General features: G+C 45.4%; 1 protein-coding gene across 2 annotated transcripts; it reads right to left on the bottom strand.

The window, feature by feature from the left end:
* Positions 1–128: 128 nt before the first annotated feature.
* Positions 129–19,562, bottom strand: YWHAE (tyrosine 3-monooxygenase/tryptophan 5-monooxygenase activation protein epsilon). Of its 2 annotated transcripts, XM_059487122.1 has the most exons (7): positions 19,353–19,562; positions 10,083–10,282; positions 5,414–5,520; positions 4,904–5,110; positions 4,240–4,376; positions 2,343–2,389; positions 129–1,038 (listed from the first exon to the last, which is right to left on the bottom strand). In XM_059487122.1, exons 1-6 carry the CDS (start codon positions 19,414–19,416, stop codon positions 2,382–2,384), a joined length of 723 nt encoding a protein of 240 aa, XP_059343105.1. In that variant the 5' UTR covers positions 19,417–19,562; the 3' UTR covers positions 129–1,038; positions 2,343–2,381. The 2 variants fall into 2 exon arrangements, with proteins under 2 accessions (XP_059343105.1, XP_059343104.1); XM_059487121.1 differs by lacking the exon at positions 2,343–2,389.
* Between the last annotated feature and the right edge of the window lie 2,336 nt (positions 19,563–21,898).

Raw genomic sequence — 21,898 nt, 5'->3', positions numbered from 1 at the left:
CACATCTTCCTTAGCTCCTGTCTGAAGAACAAGGCTGTTCCTGCTGCTCTCTCCCCCTCCAACTGTTCCTAGCACAAGCAACAAAGGAAAGTTATTATCCTAAAAGAAATTCATAGTGATGGTTGGCATTTTTAATTTAGGTTTGTTTTATTTAAGTTTAATGTTAATTCCATGCTGTGTTTCAGTAAGAACAATACAGATTCTGTATCTGTGGCTCCAGTCAGATATCCAGTAGTACAAATTAGCTTCAAGTTACACATACTGAACAAAAGAGGTTGAGCGAGCGAAGGGAGATGGGGAGAGGGGAGGGAGAAAAGAAAAAATATTGAACACGCATGCAGGCTTATCAATGCCACCTTCAATGCTAACCTGCTTGGAGGGAAAGTAAAGAACAGGCAAGAATGAGCAGCCACGGATTGTTGAACTGTTACCAGCACCATGATTTTCAGCAACGTTTCAGCAGTTTGGAAACTTTTTGTTTTTATACAGTAAAACCACTACAAGAAATGTCCCAAATGCAACCTCGTAACTTCAAGCTAAACACCCAATTAAGTTGAAACATTGGTATAAAATTCAGTTTAAACAGTTATAAAAAAAGAAAGATGCCACCACAATGAGCACTACCTGGCCAGGACCAATCTCTCCCTACACGGCCTTCAGGGTGTCACATCCAGGTCTGATGGCAATGTCACCACAGCTGGCAGAGACAATACAGTAATGCTGAAAGAGCCTTTATGCAGTCCTGTTAGTGTCTTAAAGAACCTAAAAGCTGGCACCAGTAAAATCCACAGAAATTCACTCTTGCCTTTAAGAACTTTTAAACTGTGTAAAAAAAATAAAAATAAAGAAACCCAACAGGGCAGGAACCTAAATTCTGAGACCCAATGTAAAAGTCAGATTTGGTGGTTCTCAGAGTGACACTGAGGGTTTTTGTGGGGAAGGGGGAGGGTGGTCAGAGATGGGTTCTCTTGTTGGCCTTTGTGTCTCACTGGTTTTCATCTTCCACATCCTGCAACGCTTCTTTATTCTGTTCTTCACCTGTGGAAGTGGGAAGAAGGGAGGAAAATGTTACCATTCCAAACTGAGAGCTGCAGAACAGCTCAACAAGCACCCAGAGATTAATATTTTCATGCAGTACACACTCACTCTCCCACTCCACACTGCCAGCTCCAGAGTGAAGCATTCCCATGGAAACGAAGCCTTGGAATCAGCTGCACCCTCACACACAACTGCAGCCAGGCCATTGGAACGTGTGAGGACAAACAAACCCAGCCCTGACACCTGACACCACTCAGGTGAGCAAGGGCTGCACAGCCCAGGCAGAAACCACGGCAGCAGCTGTGGAACAACAGCCCTGGATCTGCAAATCCCTTCCCCAAACCCTCATCTCCTTTCCTGCCCAAGCCCACTCAAGCCTCAACAGCAAAGCACTACAGGGAATTTTACACAGTTACCTTTGGTAACTCCTGCCCTCAGTGTATGAAAAACACCCTACTGTGAGTCCAACCTGACAGAAACCCTGGGTTCAAGGTTATTAAACAAAAACATCTTGTGGAAATGAATGTCTCTGTTCCACAGGCTGTGCCATGCAGTGGAGTGGGGCTGTCCATGAGACTCCTCCTTTGGTTACACTCCAGCTGCCCCACAGAGCTCCATGCAACACCTTCTGCAGGGCTTGACCAAAACTCTGCTGCACCTGGGCAAGCTCCAGGTGGTGCCATCACACATGCACAAGTCACTTAATTGATAAGGGAGGCTGAAAAAACACTTACAATTATCTGTAACCACATAAGATGGGACTCTCTTAAGGGCAATCAACAGAAATTAGTAACTAAAAACTTCATTTGCAATAAAACCCAATCAAATGAAACTGGTAACTTCCAGCAGATAACCAGAATGTTTGCTCAGAGCATGTCCAGATTCAGGATTACCACCAGGTAAAATAGGAAGTAGATTTTGGAAGAGGAACACAGGACGTTCAACAACAATAAAGTTTATAGACAGAATTCTGTTTAAGAGAGGAAAGCAGAGGCTTTAACCCAGACTAGAGGATCTGAGCATGCTCTAACCAACACACTTGAGCAAATACTCCTCTACCAGGCCACTGTGAGTACTTCCCATGCCCAAATACTCTTCTATCCATCCAGGACTGCAGCTCAGCTCCCAACCATGTGAGTTACTCTGGATCCTGGTCAAGCACATCACCCCTGGGCAGGGACAGGTGCCACAGGAGTGGCAGCAGGGACACAAGCATTTGTCAGCAGCAGGTGACAGAGGCAGGCACTGTTAGTGACAGGAAAACTGACACTGAAAACTCCAGTGAGCCACAACAAGAGACTTACAAAGTAGAGTTTTTAGGAAATGAACAGTTGGACTTTCCTTTAGGAATCTATACAGCAGGAAAGAAGGGGAGAACAGGAATCATATGGAGATGAAATTACAAGTGTGGAAATAAACTCAAGATCATCTGGGGAATGGGAAAGCTACAGGGACCGGGATGGGAGAGCAGCAGCTGGGTCAAGCCTGGCTTTACATCCCTACATGGCTGAAATGGAAAAGGGAAAAGCTCAATGCCAAGGACAAGCCCTTTCCAAGCCTCTCCCATCCCCTGGAAACTGCTCATTGTGCCACCACTGATTTATTGTTCAAAGGTCTGCTCATCTGGGAATATGGAGCTCTGGAAATGGACTCAGAGTATTGGCAAAGTACGAGGAAACTCAATTTTGCACCTGTGTCTGAATATTCTACATTATCACTTCTCTGGATCTGAAGAATTCCACCAAGATTTTAAGCAGTCCTACAGTATCTTCAATTCTGTCATCATTATCTTTCTGGCACAGTAACCAGGACAACCTGAACTGCTTCAGGAATAACAAAAATATCTATTTTCCATGGTGTGGAGCAAGAAATTTAGATCTCTATTTCCTTTTTCAAAATCTAAAGAGCCTGTAAATAATCCTGTGGAACTTCTACAATATCCATGAGAGACATCAGCTCTGGGCAGATCAGGAACTTTTGGAAGGCACTGTTTGGAAGAGATTGGCACTGTCCCACACTGATCCAACCTTGTTACTGCACTAAAATGGCTTCCACAGACTACCAGGGTATTTGGCCCCAGTATAAAGTAAAGGTTGTATCTAAACTGAGGGAATTTGGAATACATTTCTCCTCTCCAATGCCTACTCATGGCAAGGAAGGCATTCAACACTTCAGTGCTTAGAGAAAAATCTACAGATCCACCCAGGGTCCATCCTGCACCAGAGATAATCCTTGAAAAGGGAGGTACAAGAGCCTTAAACACTGGGATGTGGAGCAAACCAGGAGCCAAGACCCCACACATTTACAGCATTCCCAGCCTCAACAGCCCAAAGAGCAGAGTGAGAAGCTATGGAGTAACAACACTTCAAAACAAACCCATCATCCTACACAAAAGCAGGAAACTGGGAAGTTAAAAGATTCTGCACTTGCTTTCAAATGGACACACCACCAGTGAAGTGCCCCAGGAATGCTGTGTGGCTACAAGGAACAGCTTGCCAATAATTTAAGACACTCACATATTTATGTGAAGTTCAGCAGTGCTGTTTCTAAGCTCTTGGCATTTTTAGGTACCCAAAATCATCTTAGCAGGACTTATATCTTCCCCTCCAAGTTAAAAGTAAAGAAGTCAGCTCTTTTCATTTGTCTCTCCAAGAGAGAAACCCTAAAATGAGTAGATTTTACTAAGTATTGTATGTGAAAGTTTAACTGTTGGGAAAGTGCATTCAGTGAGCCAAAACCATTTCATAAATGTGTGCTGTCCTTTGCTAGTGAACAGAAGAAATCCATGTCCCACCCTCTGGTACTGTCAGGGGCACATCTGGCATTTGCTGTGGCAGTGAGAACATGGAGTGACCTGGAATAAAGGGGAACTAAACCATTTGCAGTGCTCCCTCCTGCACTGGAGGGTCACAACTGCTTGGAATGACAGCCAGAGATGAGCATGAAAGAAAGAAAAGATGAAATCAATGAAGTCACTGCTTTTACAGTCACGTGGGGGGGGACAAACAAAGTGTTGCTAATTCCACACCTCCTTCCTTCAAGTGAGAGCTCAGAAGGCCCCAGAGTCACCCCTGTCACCTGGTCAGTGTTAAGGCAGGACAGGAGGGTCATTATTAGGAGAGACAGAAGTAAACCAAAGGCTCTCCATTTCCACACTCTGCTCCTGGCTCAGGAGGAGCTTTCCCAGCAGCACTCACTCACCATCACCCTGCATGTCTGAAGTCCATAGTGTCAGGTTATCACGTAACAACTGCATGATAAGTGTAGAGTCCTTATAGCTTTCTTCACTCAGTGTATCCAGTTCTGCAATAGCATCATCAAAAGCTGCTTTTGCCAACCTGCAGTGACACAACAAAGATGTAACAAACACTGCTGAACACAACCCAGAAGCACAACTTAACACCAGCCACTTTGTGTGATTTAAGAAACTTTTTACTCAATATTGGTTTTATTAAGCATTTCTACATCTTGATTAAGTGCTGCTAAAACCTTAGTGTTAGAGGAATGGTATTTGCTTCAATCACTGCCACTCTGTACATGCTCACAGGCCACAGAAATCAGTGCCACCACCCCCTCCAGCCTGTGCAAGACAAGTTAAATCACCTCACACCTTGGGCATCTGAGAGCATGCACAGAGTTAACCTGGCAAGCTCTGAGCTGCCATTAGCTGATCAATTCAAGGTTATCACTGTTCTGCCTCTCATTACTCCCACACAAACAGGTGGCAGCTCTGGACTCCAAAATATGTTAAAAATCTTCCCAGTGAACTGACACCAACCAGAGCAAACATCAGCAGAAGAAAGCAGGAAAAGCAGTTACTCCTGCCTTGGCTGGTACTCACACAGCATTCCCATATCCCACCTACCTGCAGGCACGATCAGGAGAATTAAGAATTTCATAGTAGAATACAGAGAAGTTGAGCGCAAGTCCTAAGCGGATGGGATGTGTTGGTGGGAGTTCTGTCATTGCAATGTCACTAGCAGCTTTGTAAGCCACCAAGCTGTTCTCTGCAGCCTCCTTCCTGTCATTTCCTGTGGCAAACTCAGCCAGATACCTATGGTAGTCCCCCTTCCTGAGAACAGAAACAGTGGGAAGTCAGTAATCCTTGTTTGCCCACCAACCATTAAATTAAAAGCTGAAATTGAAGTGTTTTTAGATATTTACACACTGCACCAGGAGCTGAGGAAATTTTAAATCATCACAAGACACACCTTTTCTTCTCTTTGTAAATGTTCAGCTGATGCAAAATAAAAAAATCCAAGCAGGGATGTGATTTCTTGATCAGCAACTCAATTAAAACTGCTGTTTCTTACACTGTTGTGCAGCTCTTAGATGTATTTTAAGATTTCTGTCTCTGTTTCAGGCCTGTACTTACATTTTGTAATAGAAAACCTTGGACTCGCCAGTGTTAGCTGCTGGAATGAGGTGTTTGTCCAGTACATCCAGAATGTCACAACAGATTAACTTCAGTTCAGTCTCAACCTATAAAGAAGAATAAAAATGTAACAAAAAATTAGAAGAGGGGGCAGGGTGAGCGCTTAAGCCTAAAAGCTTTCAAAAGTACCCAAATATCAAACAGGTAACATCATGAGATTCCAAAGAGGGTTAAGACAGAAGCAAAATAAATAAAATGCAGCTGCTCCACAGGTGCATTAAGCAAAACAGTTCTGCACATTCAGCTGGCACACACAAGAGGCAGGGACTGATGGACAATGAAATGGGGAACTGAACAGTGGAACTGGAAATTCCTTGGAAGACATCTTGCTAGACCATTGCACTGTTTGTCTCAGGATGCAATTCCTCACTGCAAGGCTTGCACAACTCTATTCCTTCCATTTTTGATCCCAGAAGGCTGCCCTAAAAGTGGTAACAGCAAAGGGGACAATTTGAAGGTAATTAACCTGAATCAGCTCAACTCCATTATACCCCAGAGTGAAATGGCACCTTCACAACAGGTCCTAGTGAGTCCTTGGAGGCAAAGCTCTAAAAATAGAGCTTTAATACAAAAATCATGGAGTATCACAACAGAATCAAGATGTGCACACAAACAAAGGTCAGCTACAAGATGAAAACAAGCTCCAGAAGCAGGTGAAAAACACAAAGCGCATAAAACTCAGTGAAAAAGCAGAAATCATCAACACTGACAGTGAAATCTGTGGCCAAAATACAGCACATAAAGCCTTATTTAAAAACAGATACTGGATTTGAATAGTCTGAACTGAAAACATTCACATGAACCTTCATTTTTTCCAGTTCCAAACATAAAGCAAGGCCTATGAGGTCAGGGTTTAGCACAGAGAGTTTCACACCTGCAGGCAAAGGAACTGAGCACACCCAGGGAAGCTGAAACCCCTCCTGTGCCACCACCACTGCCCAAACCAGGGGGGCTCTGAGCCCCCAGGTCAGCCCAGCAGCAGTGCTTGGTTTAATGCAGTCTCCCATCCATTGCTGCTTTTTCATGATTTCACAGGAACTTTCACAGCTACACTGAAGAGAACTCTGGCTCAAGCTGATTTCATATAAAGGAGAGATTTCAAGCAAATGCATTAAAGAAACTGCCAGGAACTGCAACTCTTGGATCACAGAGCAGCCCCACTCAGTCCATCACCCCTTCCTATTCTCCCACCCAAGCATTTGCTTTCCTTCTTCCTTTAAGCATTTTCCTTGCCTTGTAATCCTTTTATCACCACACAGCTCCCAAACTATCTGGGTTTGTAACCACAGCAGTTATACCCAAAAGGAGTTCAAATTACAGCTCCAAAATAAATAATAAACTGGCACATACACACACACTGACTTGTACAAAGTAACAGATTTGCAAAAGTTCCTTTAGGTAAATTAACTGTCAGCAAATTTCATGGACAAATGTCAGAATGCCCTGACATTCACAGGAAGAATAAGATGCTGTACTTAATTATGTGACAAATGCTTAAGAAAGGTGCTGAAATATGGTCACTTGAGAAGAATCTACTTTCATATATTCTTGGGCTACAAACGCTATAAAACCTTTGGCCAGCAGTCAGTTCCTGCAAACTTCTTTCCTCTTGATCCTCTTTTTCAATGACTTCTTTTGCAGAGAGATCTTCAGTAAAACTGCAAAGAATTAAATCAGTTTCTAATCCTCTTTAGTTAAATAACCATACATGTACAAACTCTATTTCATCTCAGACAGACCTTTTCCAGCTTTGCTTAAAGGATCAGTCACACTTATCAGAGATCAGCTGCTGTCCAGGGCAATGGAAATGTCCTGAGCAAGCTTAGTTTAAAAAGATTTAATAGAAATCAAGGTGATTAAGAGTAAAACAAATAAACAAAAAACCCCACAACAAAACTAAAAGCTCTTGTACAAAAAGGATCAGTTCCAGACAGAGTGGCTCAGTGAGCACTCTCTAAGAAGGGGGGATGGAGGAGAGCCTGGCAGCTGCCCCAAACACAGCCCAGGCTGGAAGTGAGAGCACTGGGAACACAAATTCCATGGGCCACATCCCCAGAGCAGGAAGGGGCAGGTCAATATCTGTGTTATGGGGTGAGGATGGATCTGGTTAAACTGCAAGGGAGGAACTGCCCTGTGTGCCACACCCCACTGCAGGATGAAGAGCACAAACCTCACTGTGCTCTCATCAGAGATGCAGCCAGACGAGAAATTCAGGGGCTGTTGTGGATCCAAATGGCCACAGGAGCCAGGAGAGCAGCCTGTGTACAAAGGAAGCACCTCAGTGGCCTTTTCCCTCATGGCTGTGGATGTGTTTGGCTCCATTCAGCTAAGTGGCTTGGGGAGAGGCACAGTCTGGTGTCCATTCCTCACTACTGCCCAGTGCACACCTGAGACAAGCCCAGCCCAGCTCTGCCCTCCCAGCACCACCATCCCTGCAGCTCTGCCCCAGCTCACACTGGTCATTAGCTCAAAAACCTCCAGGTGAGCCATGAGCTGAATTACAGCAAATACTGACACACACCCAACCCAGCAAAGAATTACTGTCACAAAAACCACTACAGAAACTTTCAATTCCTACTGCAGCAGCGCTCACAGCTGCTTCTGGTAGATGAGAAATGTGTCTTTTAGAGATTCTGGTTCTTTCCAACTCCTCACTGCTTTAAACTTGGCCTTGTTGGCCCCCAAACGTGGTTTGGGGGTTGGGGGGCAATGTTTGGTTGGTTGGGATGTTTTTCCCTTCTTCAGAGCCTTTCAAGTCTGAAAAGGTTTTTCCAGCAATGAACTTACTCTGGAAAATGCTACAATAGGCAGAATTTGTTGACAAGGGAATCACAGTGAGCAGAATTCTGCTGAAGCTGTTTCTCCAGGGAAGCACTGAGCACAACAGGGCAGGAGTGCAGAGCAGTGACAGTGAGCAGCAGCATCCAAACCTGGGCCATGTTCCTGCTCCCAGGCCATCCTGCCAAACCCTCACACACTCAGAGCAGATGCCAACCCTTATTAAGTCTCCCAGCAGCCACTAAGAGGATCTGGCTTTCAGATAATGCTCAGGAACCTCTTGTAGGAGTCCCTGTGGAGCTGGGCAGACACAGCCACCCTTTCCCCAGTGTGGAACCAGGGAGAGTCCAGGGCACTGCTCCTCCTGTGCAGCTCTGACAGCTGCTCCCTCTGAGGATTTCACAGCTCAATCAGCTGGCATGACACTGACTTCAGGTGGCCTCTCCATCCTTCAGACACCTCAAGCACTACAAACTTGCATTTCTTGCACCCCAGTCCATCCAGAATGTCAGACATCCTTTACAAAAGAGATCAGACTAAAGGCTATTTCCAGAGTCCTTTCAAAAGCAGGAGAAAAGTCTTTTCATCACCAAAGGATCTCTGGCAGAAGATGATAACCACCCACAAAACCCTGTGCAAAAGAATCTGGAAACACAATGTAAAACAAATTTAATCACTGGATAGCTTTTGTCTTGTTTTCTATGTTCTTTTAGGAAACACCCATCAAGAAAAGGTTATTTGGGACTGTATGTAACTGGCAGAGTCTCATCCCATCAGAATGCCAGCATAAAATTAGAAACTCCCAACTTTAACAATTCCATGGAGCAACAGAAACGCTGTGAGTCAACAGCAAGGAGACAGAGCCATTCCTGGGAGAAGATTTCCAAGGCAAGATCATTTCCATTGCTGGTATGTGAATCAGTGCCAGGTGACAGAACAGACTCCAGTGTTTCTCTGGAAGTGAAGATGTGAACCATGTGGAGGCACATGTCCTCAAATAATGGAGATGAAGTCTCTGCAGAAGTGTGTGGGATTTAAATAGTATGGGAGGCTGCCTGCTCTGTGCTGAACCATCATTTAGGGCAGGGGGAACAAACTCACTGAGAGCTGGAGCTTTCATTAGCCCTTACCAATGCAAGTCAGAGCTTGCTGCAAGTTCTCCATTTTAGGTAAAGCTGCACACACTGACTAAGTCAGCATGAAGTTATGTGGATCAATTTTTCCCTCTCTTCAGAGAGAAAACAGCAAGGCCCTGGAGGTTGCTACACACACAAGTTTCACAGCTGGGATGACCAGGACATCCCCAGGAACAGGAGTGACAGAAGGAGCCAAGAAGAGCCTGAAGAACTCCCCCATGGACATTTCAAGTGTTAATGTTTTGATCTCTCTAGGACAGAGAATCACAGAAAGTGTCACTGTATGATCCAAAGCAACTTTTATAGGAAGTGGAAGTTTAACAGCCAAACACCTCCTCTGACAGGGTTAATTAAAAAAAGAAGTTGCTTGGGGTCAGTGAGGCTGGAGGGGAAGGAATGAGGCCTCCTGAGCAGGTGGAGCCTCCCACCTGAGCAGGCAGGGAAGTGCCAGTGCAGTTCAGATGCTTGGCAGAGCTGCTGATGCACTGAGGGAAAAGCCCTGAGCCCTCCTGAGTGTTCACACAGCAGCACCACAGCTCTCCCCTGCACCAGGAGATTGATTCTCCAGACAAGGAACAAGCTCCAGCCTTCCTACTCCAGGTCAGCACAGCACAGGCAGCCTGGAACAGCAGGGCTGTTTATGGCAAGGGACCAGAACTAAATGACATTCTGCTCTAAGACCAACTCCCTCTTACCATTTGCCGATATTCCCGAATCATTTTTAATTTGTCTTCTCCACCTTTGTTTTCTTCTTTCTGTTCAATGCTGCTGATTATTCTCCAGGAAGCTCTCCTGGCTCCAATCACATTTTTATATGCAACAGAAAGCAGGTTTCTTTCTTCCACTGTCAACTCCACGTCCATGCCAGCCACCTTCTTCATTGATTCAACCATTTCTAGGAGGAAAAGGTCAAGCAATTATTCTCACACCTGAAGCATCTTTCAAATCATTCAGTACAAGCTGTACATTAATGAGAACTTGGGAAATTAATTAGATTCCCTCCTTTAATCCAGCTACTCTTCACTTTTACCCTGGAGTGTTCCAAACAAATCAATCAGCACATCCACAAAGGAAGTATCTGATATTCATCTGGGATTTTACAAGGGTTTCAAAAATTAATAACAGTTATCAGCACAATCCTACAGGAGTGTTTGTTCTCCAGAGTGCTCTGGAAAAAGCAGAGAACAGTGAGAAAAGGTGAGCAAATGTGATCTGGCTCTTGGGACAATCAGGAGAAATCTGAGGAATCAGAGGATGCTCCACTGATTTTTTAACTGGAATACAGTGTAACGTGGTAATGAACAAAAATATAAAATCCAGATTTGAATACATGTAGAGATGTATGAGTACTGTTAGTAGGAAAATGAACATCCAAAAGAAATATTTGATGCTTTAAGTGGTAACAAAGAAGTCATCCTGAGTGTACCCACAGCAACCATATGTACCCAAGCCAAGCAGCCATTCACACTGAAAAGTAACACACAAAATATGAATGAATATATATTTGTATTTTAAGCCTGTTGAAAAGTATTTCTAAACCTAAGGTTAAAACAATCAATACCAAAACCAAAGCCAGCTTTCCTACACTCCAATGGAAGCAAAGATTGAACCACTTAAGGAAGGTTGTAACCCTTTCCTTACCTAACCACATTGGGATTGTTCAGGACACATTAGAAGAACAGTATTAAATACACAAATAAAGCTTAACTTTCATTTTTTTGCCCTCAGATGTCAAAATCACAACCTGAACAGGGATGAGCTACTGCAGCAATGGAGACTGCAGGCTCCCTGGCAGAACAGTGTTATCAGTCTCCAACAGGTCTCCATATGTGGAGGACAACACTTTATGGTGGCTCTATTTTTATCAGCAGATTTTGCTTCTCCAAATCACAGAAAGTAACAAAAAAATCCATCACTTGATAAAGTTTGTTGAAAACACCACCCTGCAATTGCAAAATGGTGAGAAGAATCTGAGAGCTGCCCTAAAACACTCCATGCTCACACAATTAATATTAACATAAACATAAGAAATTGATGCCAGTTAAGCTACAGGCAATATAATATAGCTACAATTTGCTACTTAAATAAAACAAATACTGTGATTTTTTTTTCCCTGAAGAAAGACCCTACCATCCCATTCATACAATGAATCTACTTAAAAGCTGTGAATTTTTTAAATTATGCAAATTAAGCCATCTCATATTTTGAAGTTTTTTAAACAACAGAGCTATGCTCAAGATTAAGATGCCTGACAGTTCTTAGGGACAAAAATGACAATCAGGAATTGAGACTTGCAGTCTTCATGACCTGGGTATCTTTGTCAAGCTCCAGAACAAAATGCAGGTCTTGTTTTTAAGGCTAATATTTACTGCCTTCAGAGAAGCAACCCAGAGGTTACAGAAGATGCTGCCTTTTCTTTAAAGGGTTTCTAATATTGTGCTTTATCCATTGGGATTAAATGCACAGTTCTTCAGTCATACTCCTGGATGTACACAGTGCTTTTATAGAAAATCTGCCTCTTAATGAAGACAACAGAAATCCATTCACACTTATCCCACATAACAATGATCTACATGGATTAACGAGTGCAGAAGTGTGGAGGTTGAGGAACATGGACAGCAACAGCTTCCAAGATCTGCTCTGTGTCAGGAAACTGCAACAACTGGGCCAAAAAGGGCACATTTTATCAACTGTTCTACAGGTTTCCTTCACAACCTCTTCCTTAGAAGCACATTTGTGTAGTATGAAAATGTGAAATAAAAAACTATACACAAGACTTGCAGTTCCCTGTAAATGAGGAGCTGTTTTCAGTGGACATTCAAACACATCGTTACCAATTTAATCAACTGCTTGGCTTCTGCAGGATTTATCTATCTATCACCAGTCTGCAGATCTACAAGCTCTTGAAACAGAGGTTAAACCCAACTCAGCTGAGCAATAGCTGGTGCAAAGCCAAAGCCAAAGCCAAAGCCCTGCCCTACAAGGAGCTCCTGGGTCAGTGTTTCAGACTGTGGCAAAGGAGGTCATCCCCCCCCTCCTGCAGAGCCACAACCACAGAAAGGAGGGAGCCAAAGGAAAGCAGGCTCACAACTGCTCCTTATCAGCAAACAGCCCTTATCACCCCAACATTTTTATGACTGAGTTGTTAGTAAGTTAAACAGGCTCCCTGACAGTGACAGCCCCTGGGAACAGGATGCTGGGGGATGGGGGAGCACCTCAGGTTCCTCCATTTGCTGTGAAGCTGCAGCACCCTCACACTGGGTACAACCTCCCAACACCCACGACAGGAACTGAAAGGGCTCCCCCACAAAATCTTAATTTTGGCACTAGATAACCACACAACCACAGATCAGAATCCCACCCATAAACAACTGTCCCACCCAAAGACAGAACATTTATCAGTCTTTCTCAGGCTACCCACAAAAGGTTTCTAGTTAAGTAAAGAGCCCAATTTTACTTAAGAATACAAAAATCTGGGCTGATATTCAGCAAGACAAAATATTATGCACATATCTGGGTCTTCCATGGTAAAGCCATAATCCAGCCCTGAAAATTTAAGCCTGATGAAAAATCTTAAGAACACAGGCAGTACAAAAGCAAGGGGAAAACCTATCTGTATCTCCTCCAACAGAAAACAAAAATAAAGTCACCCACACCGGCAACAGAGAAAATTACTTTTTAATTTTAGTGCAGTTTTACCTATCTAGAAGTTTCCACAAGGAGGTGGAAAGCTCAGTCAGAGACCATTCAAGACAAAAGACAAGTCTGAGATTACATTTCATTACCAAGGATTACTGCAGGAATGACAAATCATGGCATACAAAATCCAGAGATGCTTCCACTGCATTATGGAAGAAGCAGTGTTATACAGATTCAGAGGCACAGACTGTATTTAAGTGGTTAAGTTCCAGCCTCTCAGGTGATTGTGGCTGTCACTTATTGTCCTACTGTCAGCTCATGCCACCATCAGAGCAGGAAATCCCAAAAATGTAAATTGAGGAAGGAGAGGGGAATATTCTGGAGGATGACATGCTTGTCCTAGATTTAGATAGCACCTGCTGCTGGTTAGGAAACACCACAACACACACACACTGCCTGACCAGGTCTGTGTATTTTTATGGAAAAGCTGACTCCAAACAACTGCCTAAGATACTACAAAATTGTCATGATAACCAGGCCATTTTTTAGGTTCCTATATTCTGCTGCTGTGATGAAAATGCTGGCTCCCCACTGCAAACCCTGCTGAGTCACCTCCAGCCACCAGGAGGGACACACAGGCAAAGCCTGGAAAGCACCAAGGGCTGGGACAGAGGTGGCACCTACAAAGGGTTTGTGAACAGCAAGGTGCAAAGCTTGGGATTGGGGTGTAAAGAGAAAGACAAAGAATAAGCCTTACTCTAAGCTAAAAAGTCATGGGGAAGTTTAATCTTTTCTACTGCCCTGATCTAAGGGCAATAAAGCAAACCAGGATCCTCGAGCTTCTAAGCGGCTGCCCAGTACCTCCTCCAGCATTTCAGGAGCAAAAAGCTGCAAGTGAGCACCCTGTGAGCTGTGAGGAGGTGGAGGACACAGCAGAGAAATGTTCCCTTGTGTCTACCAGAGATGATCACAGACTATAAACAGTATTCAAAGACTCAGTACAAGTGTTAGCCTTGTACTTGTTCATTTTTGCAATGAACAAAAGATGATCAGCAACAAGTCACAGCAACTTGAAGTGTCTGACCCTAAACTGCTGTGTGTAACCTTCAGTCAAGGCTTTAACAGCTGCAAACACAAAGCAGTTTACACTGCTCACTTGAGAAGGGCTCCAGCACACACTCAAGGGGACCTACAACACCATGAACCCAATACTCACTAGGGGGCAAGTCAATGGGAATTACACTTTAAAAACCCTGAATAAGTGGGTATATGCATAATCATTATCCTGTAGAGCATGGCCTTCCATTATGCCTCACAAATCTACTGGAATGCTTTGAACAAGTGAAGCACGTGGACAAGGAGACATCATTGGAATTGTCTACCTGGATTTCCCAAAGGCATTGGACAAGGTCCCTCACCCAAGGTTCTTTAAGGAACTCAACTGCCATGGGATAGGAAGGAAAGTCCTCACATGGATAAACATTTGGCTGAAAGACAAGGAAACAGGGCATGAATATGAGCCTCAAGTGTTGAGAACAGAGAAAGCCCACCAGTGGAACCACAAGGGATCTGGGCTGGAAGCAGGCTGGCATTTGAGGGAGCCACAGAAGCAAACAAGAAGTTCTAACTTAGTAGCAGCAAACTCCTAGGAACAAACATGAGAAGAACTGAAGAAATAGGGACCAGTGTGTTTTCTTCAGTAAGAGATGAATGTACTGTGCAGATTAATGGCACAGACTGCATTTCCCACAGCTAAAACCTCCACCTGGCATCAGTGGGCACCACCCTGCTCACTACACTGCTGAGCTCCAGATTCAACCAAGTGCAAGTTCAGCTCCTCTTGCTATCCATGAACTCCTCTGAACACACCGTGGCACTGCCTGCATGAGGTTTTTCTGTTCTCTTAGGGAATCCTGTGTTTGGCATCCAGACAGGGCTGAACCCATCCCAATCGATTCCCTCCTGCCAGCTCAACACCCCTCTGACCTCTCAACTGCCTCATTCAGGTCACCAGCTCAGACAACTGCTCACAGGGGAAAAAAAAAATTAATCCTGCCTTTTATTTAGAGAACTGAACTGGTTCTAAGGGTCAGACCAGAATTCAAGCACAAATGAGAAGCATTCCTTATCACATAAAAGAACCTAACAGGTGGATTCCTGGTTAAGACAACCAACAGGCAGAGAAGGAAAAAAAAACCCAAATAATATCCAACCTGCACGGTGGCTTGATGATTTGTGGACAAAGCAGAGGGTTATATTGCTATTCCTTGTGTAAGGTTTGGAACAGCTGGTGCAGTGAAAACCCTTCCAAACCTGGCAGCATGACTCTGCAATAAACACTCCTGTACCTTTACACACATGGAGGAACACAGGTTAGGGCCAAGTTATCCTAGCAACAGTGGGATTTTCTGCATGATCAATTGTATGGTCTACCACAAGTCCTTCTTGCAACAAGAACATTTTTATATCATTCCTCTAATCTCTTTAAGCTGTGGACATTTACTTTTCCAAAACAAGAGGATTTCCCCACTATTTCTAACAAACATTTCAGTTTGAAAGCAAACATCTTAAGCCTGGGCCTGATCATAAATCTCTCCCTTGACTGAGATCTGCTCTGAGCAATCCTCTAATACTGGAAACCAGTTCAGCTTCTGGGCTGCTTGCAGAGGACCTCACCATGCAAGTGCAGAATTCTGTCTCCTTTGTCTGCTGCTGGTACCTCAGGAAATTCAAGAAGGCCGTTACAGACAAAGGCCCTCTCTCACACACTGCTCATAATCACAAGTTAATTTATGTCCCAGTGTGTACAACTCCCACTTAAAGAATTGTACAGTCTTACTCCTTTAGCACTGTCTTGCTCATATTTTAACTCTTGGATTCCTACAATTCTCAGGGATGTGCTGAGATTTTCCTGCCTTTTACCTCAGAGACAGCAGTCACACCCCACACCACCACAGCAGCAAGAGCTGTAACAGGGGAAGAGGTAACCATTCACGGGGAGAGGAACCCAAAAAACTGAAGTGTGCTTGACATCTGCTTGAAAGAGACCAATGCTCTGCAAAGCAAAATTAATATGCAACTTGAATTCTAATTTGTGACTTATTGATTCCTCATTAGGCTCTAAGCTGAAGACCTGTTACTAGGAGACAGCTCTTCCTAAAAAGGGTTCAAATCTTGAACTGAACCCACTGCTGCACACATTCCTGCCTGTGATAAAGACATTTCTAAAGACAAAGGAGCTGCTGTTAGCCTGCTGTGCTGGGAAGCAGGAAGCCTGTCCTGGTGGGCTGGGCTTTCCTTACCTGTACCTTGACCAATTCTCTGGTTCTGAGGGGGAAACTCCCCTATTTCACCTCACCCAAGTGATGTAGTTCAAGACTTGCAAGTATCTGCTCAGACTGCCTTGAGCCACAGCATGTTTCTCACCTGAAACAAAGATGTTCCCAGCCTCCACAAAGAGGAATTGGTTTCAATATTCAGCAGCAGTCTACAGGAATCCTCTACATTCTCTTGATATAAAGAGTTCCACAATATCACTTACTCCAATTGTTTTCCAAAAAAGGAGTGCATTTAGTTCTATATTATCCTACCAATAAGGAATAGCAGTGAGTGAGATTTCTCACCAAGCTTCCTGTACTGCCACTAAGCTTCCTGGCATTTTGTGATTTGCCATAACATGCCTAAGCAGATCTGTGAAGATAGTCAGACACCCAAATCTCTTAATATATCTCTGGAGATCAGGGTTTAAGTGCTACTTACACTGCAGAAGTACCTAGAAAGTTGTCCTCTTAATCTGGGCCACCATCCTGAGGACAGCACAGACACAGGACTAGATTCCCAACCGTTCACAAATGCAGCTCCCAAGACTTCAGAAATTCCCTAAGTGGGTCAGGTAAGTAACACCAAAGAAGCCACAGTTGGATGCCCACCATAAGTGCTGCTATAAATGCCAGGAGCCATACATAAATAGCAACCCACCATTCTTCCAGTCTCCAGGAGAAGGATGGGACAGAAATTTACACTTATTCTAATGTTAAACACAAAAAGATTTGTCTAATTCATATCTGAATTACCCAAAGGACTTGTATTCCAATGTATCTGTAGCCAGTACTTACCATCACCCCATTTTCTATGAGCCCATTAATAACTGTGGTCCTTAATTGTGCACCTCAAAGATCAAACTGAGGAGCAAAATTAGGATTGGCTGACTCTTTCCTCACATTGCTTCTGAAATCACTTTGTTCACAGAATTATCCAGCAGTCTCAGCTATGATCTTGGCAGAACTGCATTATTTCACATTAACAAGAACAAATTATGCCAATCATTTTTAATTGTTTCAGCTGAACAGGAACAGAGAATTAAATGATAAAACAGTATCTACAGTACATTTTCTTCCAGGCCATGGACATGAAGGAAGTGAAGATGCATTTAGAGCAGCTGGCAGAATCAGAGGGTACATCTTAAATTATGGCGACCCAACCTGATTCCTAAACCCCAGAGCACTGATTTAAACAAAACAACTCAAGTCCAGTGCTCCCTCCAAAACTGTAACAAGTCTCATGCCCATTCAAAAGCAATACAGCACAACAGGTCTGCTACATTCTGCTCTGGGCAGCTTGTTTAGCAAACATTCGTGGTGCTGGGAGAACCAAAAGTCCACCCAGGGAAATGCTGCACCAAGGCAATAATCCTTCCCAATCCATTTTTATCAGTGGACAGGAAGTTTGCATTGCAGATCTGTGCCATGGGGTAGAGTCCTGTTGCCTTCTAACAAAGTGATTTACTGCTGACTTCAGAAAAGCCCACAAAGACAGTCATGCCTCCAGAGCTCCCAAGGATGATGATTCCTCCAGGATGTTGGGTTTCCACTCAAGCCAAAGCCAACACCTTCAGTGGCACTGACTCATCCCTGCCAGGTGGAGAACCCTTCCCTCCTCAACACACATTCTGTGGAATATGGATGTGTTCCTCTGCCCAAGGTAATTATGGTACCCCAATACCTGGTTTCTGGGGGCATTTCCTTTCTCTAGGTCCTTCAGTTATTGCAGAGACTGACTTACTGCTTTCCTTTAGTGATACTATGAATTATAACCTATTTTCCCATCAGAACTCTAACTGAATGGAGTTTTATTTAGGCCTTCTTTTTGTTTTAGTTTCTCCTTTTTTCTCCAAAACGTGTATTTTTCAGATTTTCTGCTATGATGCTATCAGATGTTTTTTGCCATGAGATGTTTTTTAAGCACAGCTCAGTAAAAATGTGTCATTTGGTGAGAACTTGGTCATGTCGTCTATAGAAATTTGGGAACAGAAAGTATTTGGAGTGTATTCTTACCTCTCTAAATGAGGTGCTACTGCATTCACACATTCCACTTACATATATTTATTTCACTTCAAATGAGCAATCACAGTTCTCAGGGCAAAGTAACAGTCTTAGAAGAGTCGAGAAAATTAAAGGCCCTTTCTATTATATGCAGGGGAACCATGTTTAAAAGGAACAGTTGCAAGACAGACATTTTTGGGGCAAGAGACACCACCCAGGGTTGCCAGTTCCTCCCCTCTACCCCTTTTCCCCCAGATATTAAATCATCACGGATATTAAATGATCAGAGATAACAAAAAAACTTAAAGGGGAAAAAGGATGAAAAGAAAAACGCTGGGAAAGTGAAACTACCTGTAATAATCCCTACCACATAATGAAAGCATATGCGTTTTCTTTAGGCAGTGAATCATGTACTCGCTCCCTGCAGGGTGAGAACTCGCTCTCTCTGGCTTTGCCAGGGGCAGCAGGATCTCCAGCCGGGGGTAGAGGCAGAGAAAGAAGCGCAGCCCCGTCCCCGGGGACCCCCGCGAGCACGGCCGGTGAGGGGCCGAGGGCCGGGCCCCCCCTCCGAGCGCTCGGCATGGGCGTTGTCTGCGGCGAGCCGCCCTCGCTCCGCTCCGCCCGGCCGGGGCAGCGCGGGCCGGGGCCGGCCGGACCTCGCGGCGCCGTGAGGGGGAGCGGGGTCTCTTTGTGGGGCCCCTCGAGGCGGGGGCGGCTCCCCCTGCCCCCCCTCCAGGACTCGCCCTTCGCGGCCGCCATTTTATTCCCGGCTCCTGCCGCCACCGCCCCCCGCCCCGGGCCCCGCCCCGGCCCGAGACACCCCCTCGCCCGGGCCCCCCATCCCCGCTTCCAGCGGCCCCTCAGGGCGCTCCCCGTCGCCATTTTGTGTGCGCCCCCTCCTCCGCCCCTGCCCCCCTCCCCCGCCCAGCCGCCATTTTGTGGCCGCTCCCTCCCTCCCTCCCTCTCCCCTCGGCCGTGCACGGCCTCCCGAGCCCGCGCGCTCACCATCGTAGCGCTCAGCCTGCTCAGCCAACTTGGCCTGATAGACGAGGTCCTCCCGATCGTCCATGTCCTACGGGCGGGGCGGCGGCGGGGACTGTGCGGGGCGGATGGCAGCCGATGGGTCCGGAGGGCTCTGCAGCTACCAGCTCGCTGCTCTCCGGGCAAATATGGCGGCAGCGCCTCCTCCCGCTGCATCCGGGCACTCCCGCGGGCGCGCGCATGCGCCCCACCGCCTCCCATGGCAACGGCGGCTCCCTAGCAACGGGCGGGGGGCGGGGTGAGGCGGCGTGAGGCGGCAGGAGGGGTGTGAGGAGGGGTGAGAATAAAGGGAATGGGGCGGTGTGAGGGATCGAGCGGGATGACATGGGATGGGGAGTTAGGCGGAATGAGGGGTAAGGCGGGATAAAGCAGGATGAGACGGTGTGAGGGGTGAGGCGAAATGAGGGGTGAGGCAGGATGGATGAAGCGGTCTGAGGGCTGAGGCGAGATGAGAGATAAAGCGGGATGAGGCGGGACAACGGATGAAGCGGCGTGAGGGTGAGGCAGGAAAGATGAAGCGGCGTGAGGGTGAGGCAGGATGAGGGATAAAGCGGAATGAGGCGGTGTTGTCGGTGTGAGGGGTGAGGCGGGATGGATGAAGGTGTGAGGATGAGGCAGGATGGGTGAAGCGGTGTGAGGGTGAGGCGGGATGGATAAAGCGGTGTGAGGGTGAGGCGGGATGGATGAAGGTGTGCGGATGAGGCGGGATGGATGAAGCGGTGTGAGGGTGAGGTGGGATGGGTGAAGCGGTGTGAGGGTGAGGCGGGATGAGGAATAACGCGGGATGAAGGATGAGGCAGCCCAGCAATGGCGGGGATGGTTCCCCCATCCCCTACCCGGCTCTGGCGGGGCCGTGACCGGTTCATGGCTATGGGCGAGCGGGGGGCAGCGGGCCCGGCCGCCGGTCGCATTTCCCTCAGTGCAGCTCCATCTCTCCATGTTTATGCTAACCTCAGACGCTGACAGCGCTGTTTGTGTTACCCACTCTCGGTATTTGGGTACAAATCACCCCATGTGCCCCTCGTGGAAGGGTGGATCTGTGACCGAGAGGCAGACGGTCACATACAGGTGTCTGCAGCCTCCTCAGGGTGTTTGCTCTAAGAATTACCTCCAGTGCATAGCACGTGGTAATTTCACAGTTTCAAGAGGCTAGAAAATCTAGAAAGTAAAATGGAATGTTTCACGAGTTCCTCACACAGTACTTCTGAAAACCAAAAGGAGCATTCACTTCAATAACTGAGATAATGCCTCGATTTCTGAAATCATAATGGTTTCAGAAAACTAAAAGGGATGATGCATGGCTGGCATGAACCTGATCTTCAAAGATCCCCATCCCTGGGAGTGTTGAAGGCCAGGTTGGATTAGGTTTGGAGCAACCTGGTCTCATGGAAGGTGTCCCTGCCCATGGCAGAGGAATTGGAATGAGTTTTAAGGTCCCTTCCAACCCAAACCATGCCACAATTCTGTGATTTGCTCAGGGTAGCTGTGAATGAATTCTTATCTCTTTTCCCAGTGTCTCCCTGGAAGTGCAGACTACAGATGCTCTCCCATCAGCTCACTGACAGGAAAAGTGCCCAGAGACCTTTGCAAGTTTCGACAGCAGAGACAGAGCTGGCCCTGGCACCTCCTGGACACAAAGTCAGGTATCCCCACTTATTGTATTGTGCCCACTGAAATGGGCTCCTGATGGGTGACTGAGGGCACACACCTTGAACACCATTCAAAGCACATTTTTTCAGTAGTTTATTCGTGGCCTTTTTTATTTTTCAGTTGATGAACTTGAGTTTTAGGGTCTGCACGATCAACATTACCTTATGGTTTTCTTATAAATAAATCTAAAAGCTTGACAGAGTTATTTTTATATCACTTGCTCAGAAAATCAATGCTCTGTTTTCAAGGGATATTTAGGCCCTCTTTTTCACAGATCAGCATAATCTAATCAGGATTTCTTAAAAACAAAGACATCAGTGACTAAGATCACTGAAAATTAGGTGCCAAGTCCAGAAAAAATTTGCTTTTTTTATTTATTCGAAGTAAGATTAGAAAATGCTGATTTTGCTGAAATTGGGAATCATTGTAAACCTTTACTTCTGAATTGATGGTAAATATGTGATACAAAGTTAGGCACTCAAAAGGTCCCAGTAGTGCACACTATCTCTGTGTAAATTTTTAAGACTTGCAAATCACTTCTGCACTCTCTTGACCATAAAAGTCTATTTTTCAGCAGAGACTTGGGAAGCTGTGCACAACAAATTAGATTTGGATCAATTTAGGAATTTTTCTGTGATCCTCATGTTCAGCAGGCACTCAGGTTGCAGGGAGTTCAATAATATCAATAAATCAGGACACTTCAAGCAGATTTAATTGCCAGAAGTGAGGTGCATTCTTGGTCCCCTTGCTAAATAATAGCATATTGTCTAAATACTTGAAATTCTTTTGAATGCACTCGTTACAGATGGCATTCAGATATTTGGAAATTGGTCATGGATTTGGCAAAGCATGAGGAATAA

This window comes from Ammospiza nelsoni, chromosome 21 (assembly GCF_027579445.1).
Source record: "Ammospiza nelsoni isolate bAmmNel1 chromosome 21, bAmmNel1.pri, whole genome shotgun sequence".
Lineage (NCBI taxonomy): Eukaryota > Metazoa > Chordata > Aves > Passeriformes > Passerellidae > Ammospiza > Ammospiza nelsoni.
This window is presented reverse-complemented; position numbering and strand designations above follow the sequence as displayed.

Bases quoted from the DNA above. Each gene is read 5' to 3' on its own strand.
- YWHAE (XM_059487121.1), bottom strand. From the start codon at position 19,416: ATGGACGATCGGGAGGACCTCGTCTATCAGGCCAAGTTGGCTGAGCAG. The intron at 10,283-19,352 runs GTGAGCGCGCGG...TTTTCCTCCTAG, and splicing joins GCAGGCTGAGCGCTACGATG to AAATGGTTGAATCAATGAAG. The intron at 4,377-4,903 runs GTAGGTGGGATA...GTGTCACTGCAG, and splicing joins TCTCCTGATCGTGCCTGCAG to GTTGGCAAAAGCAGCTTTTG.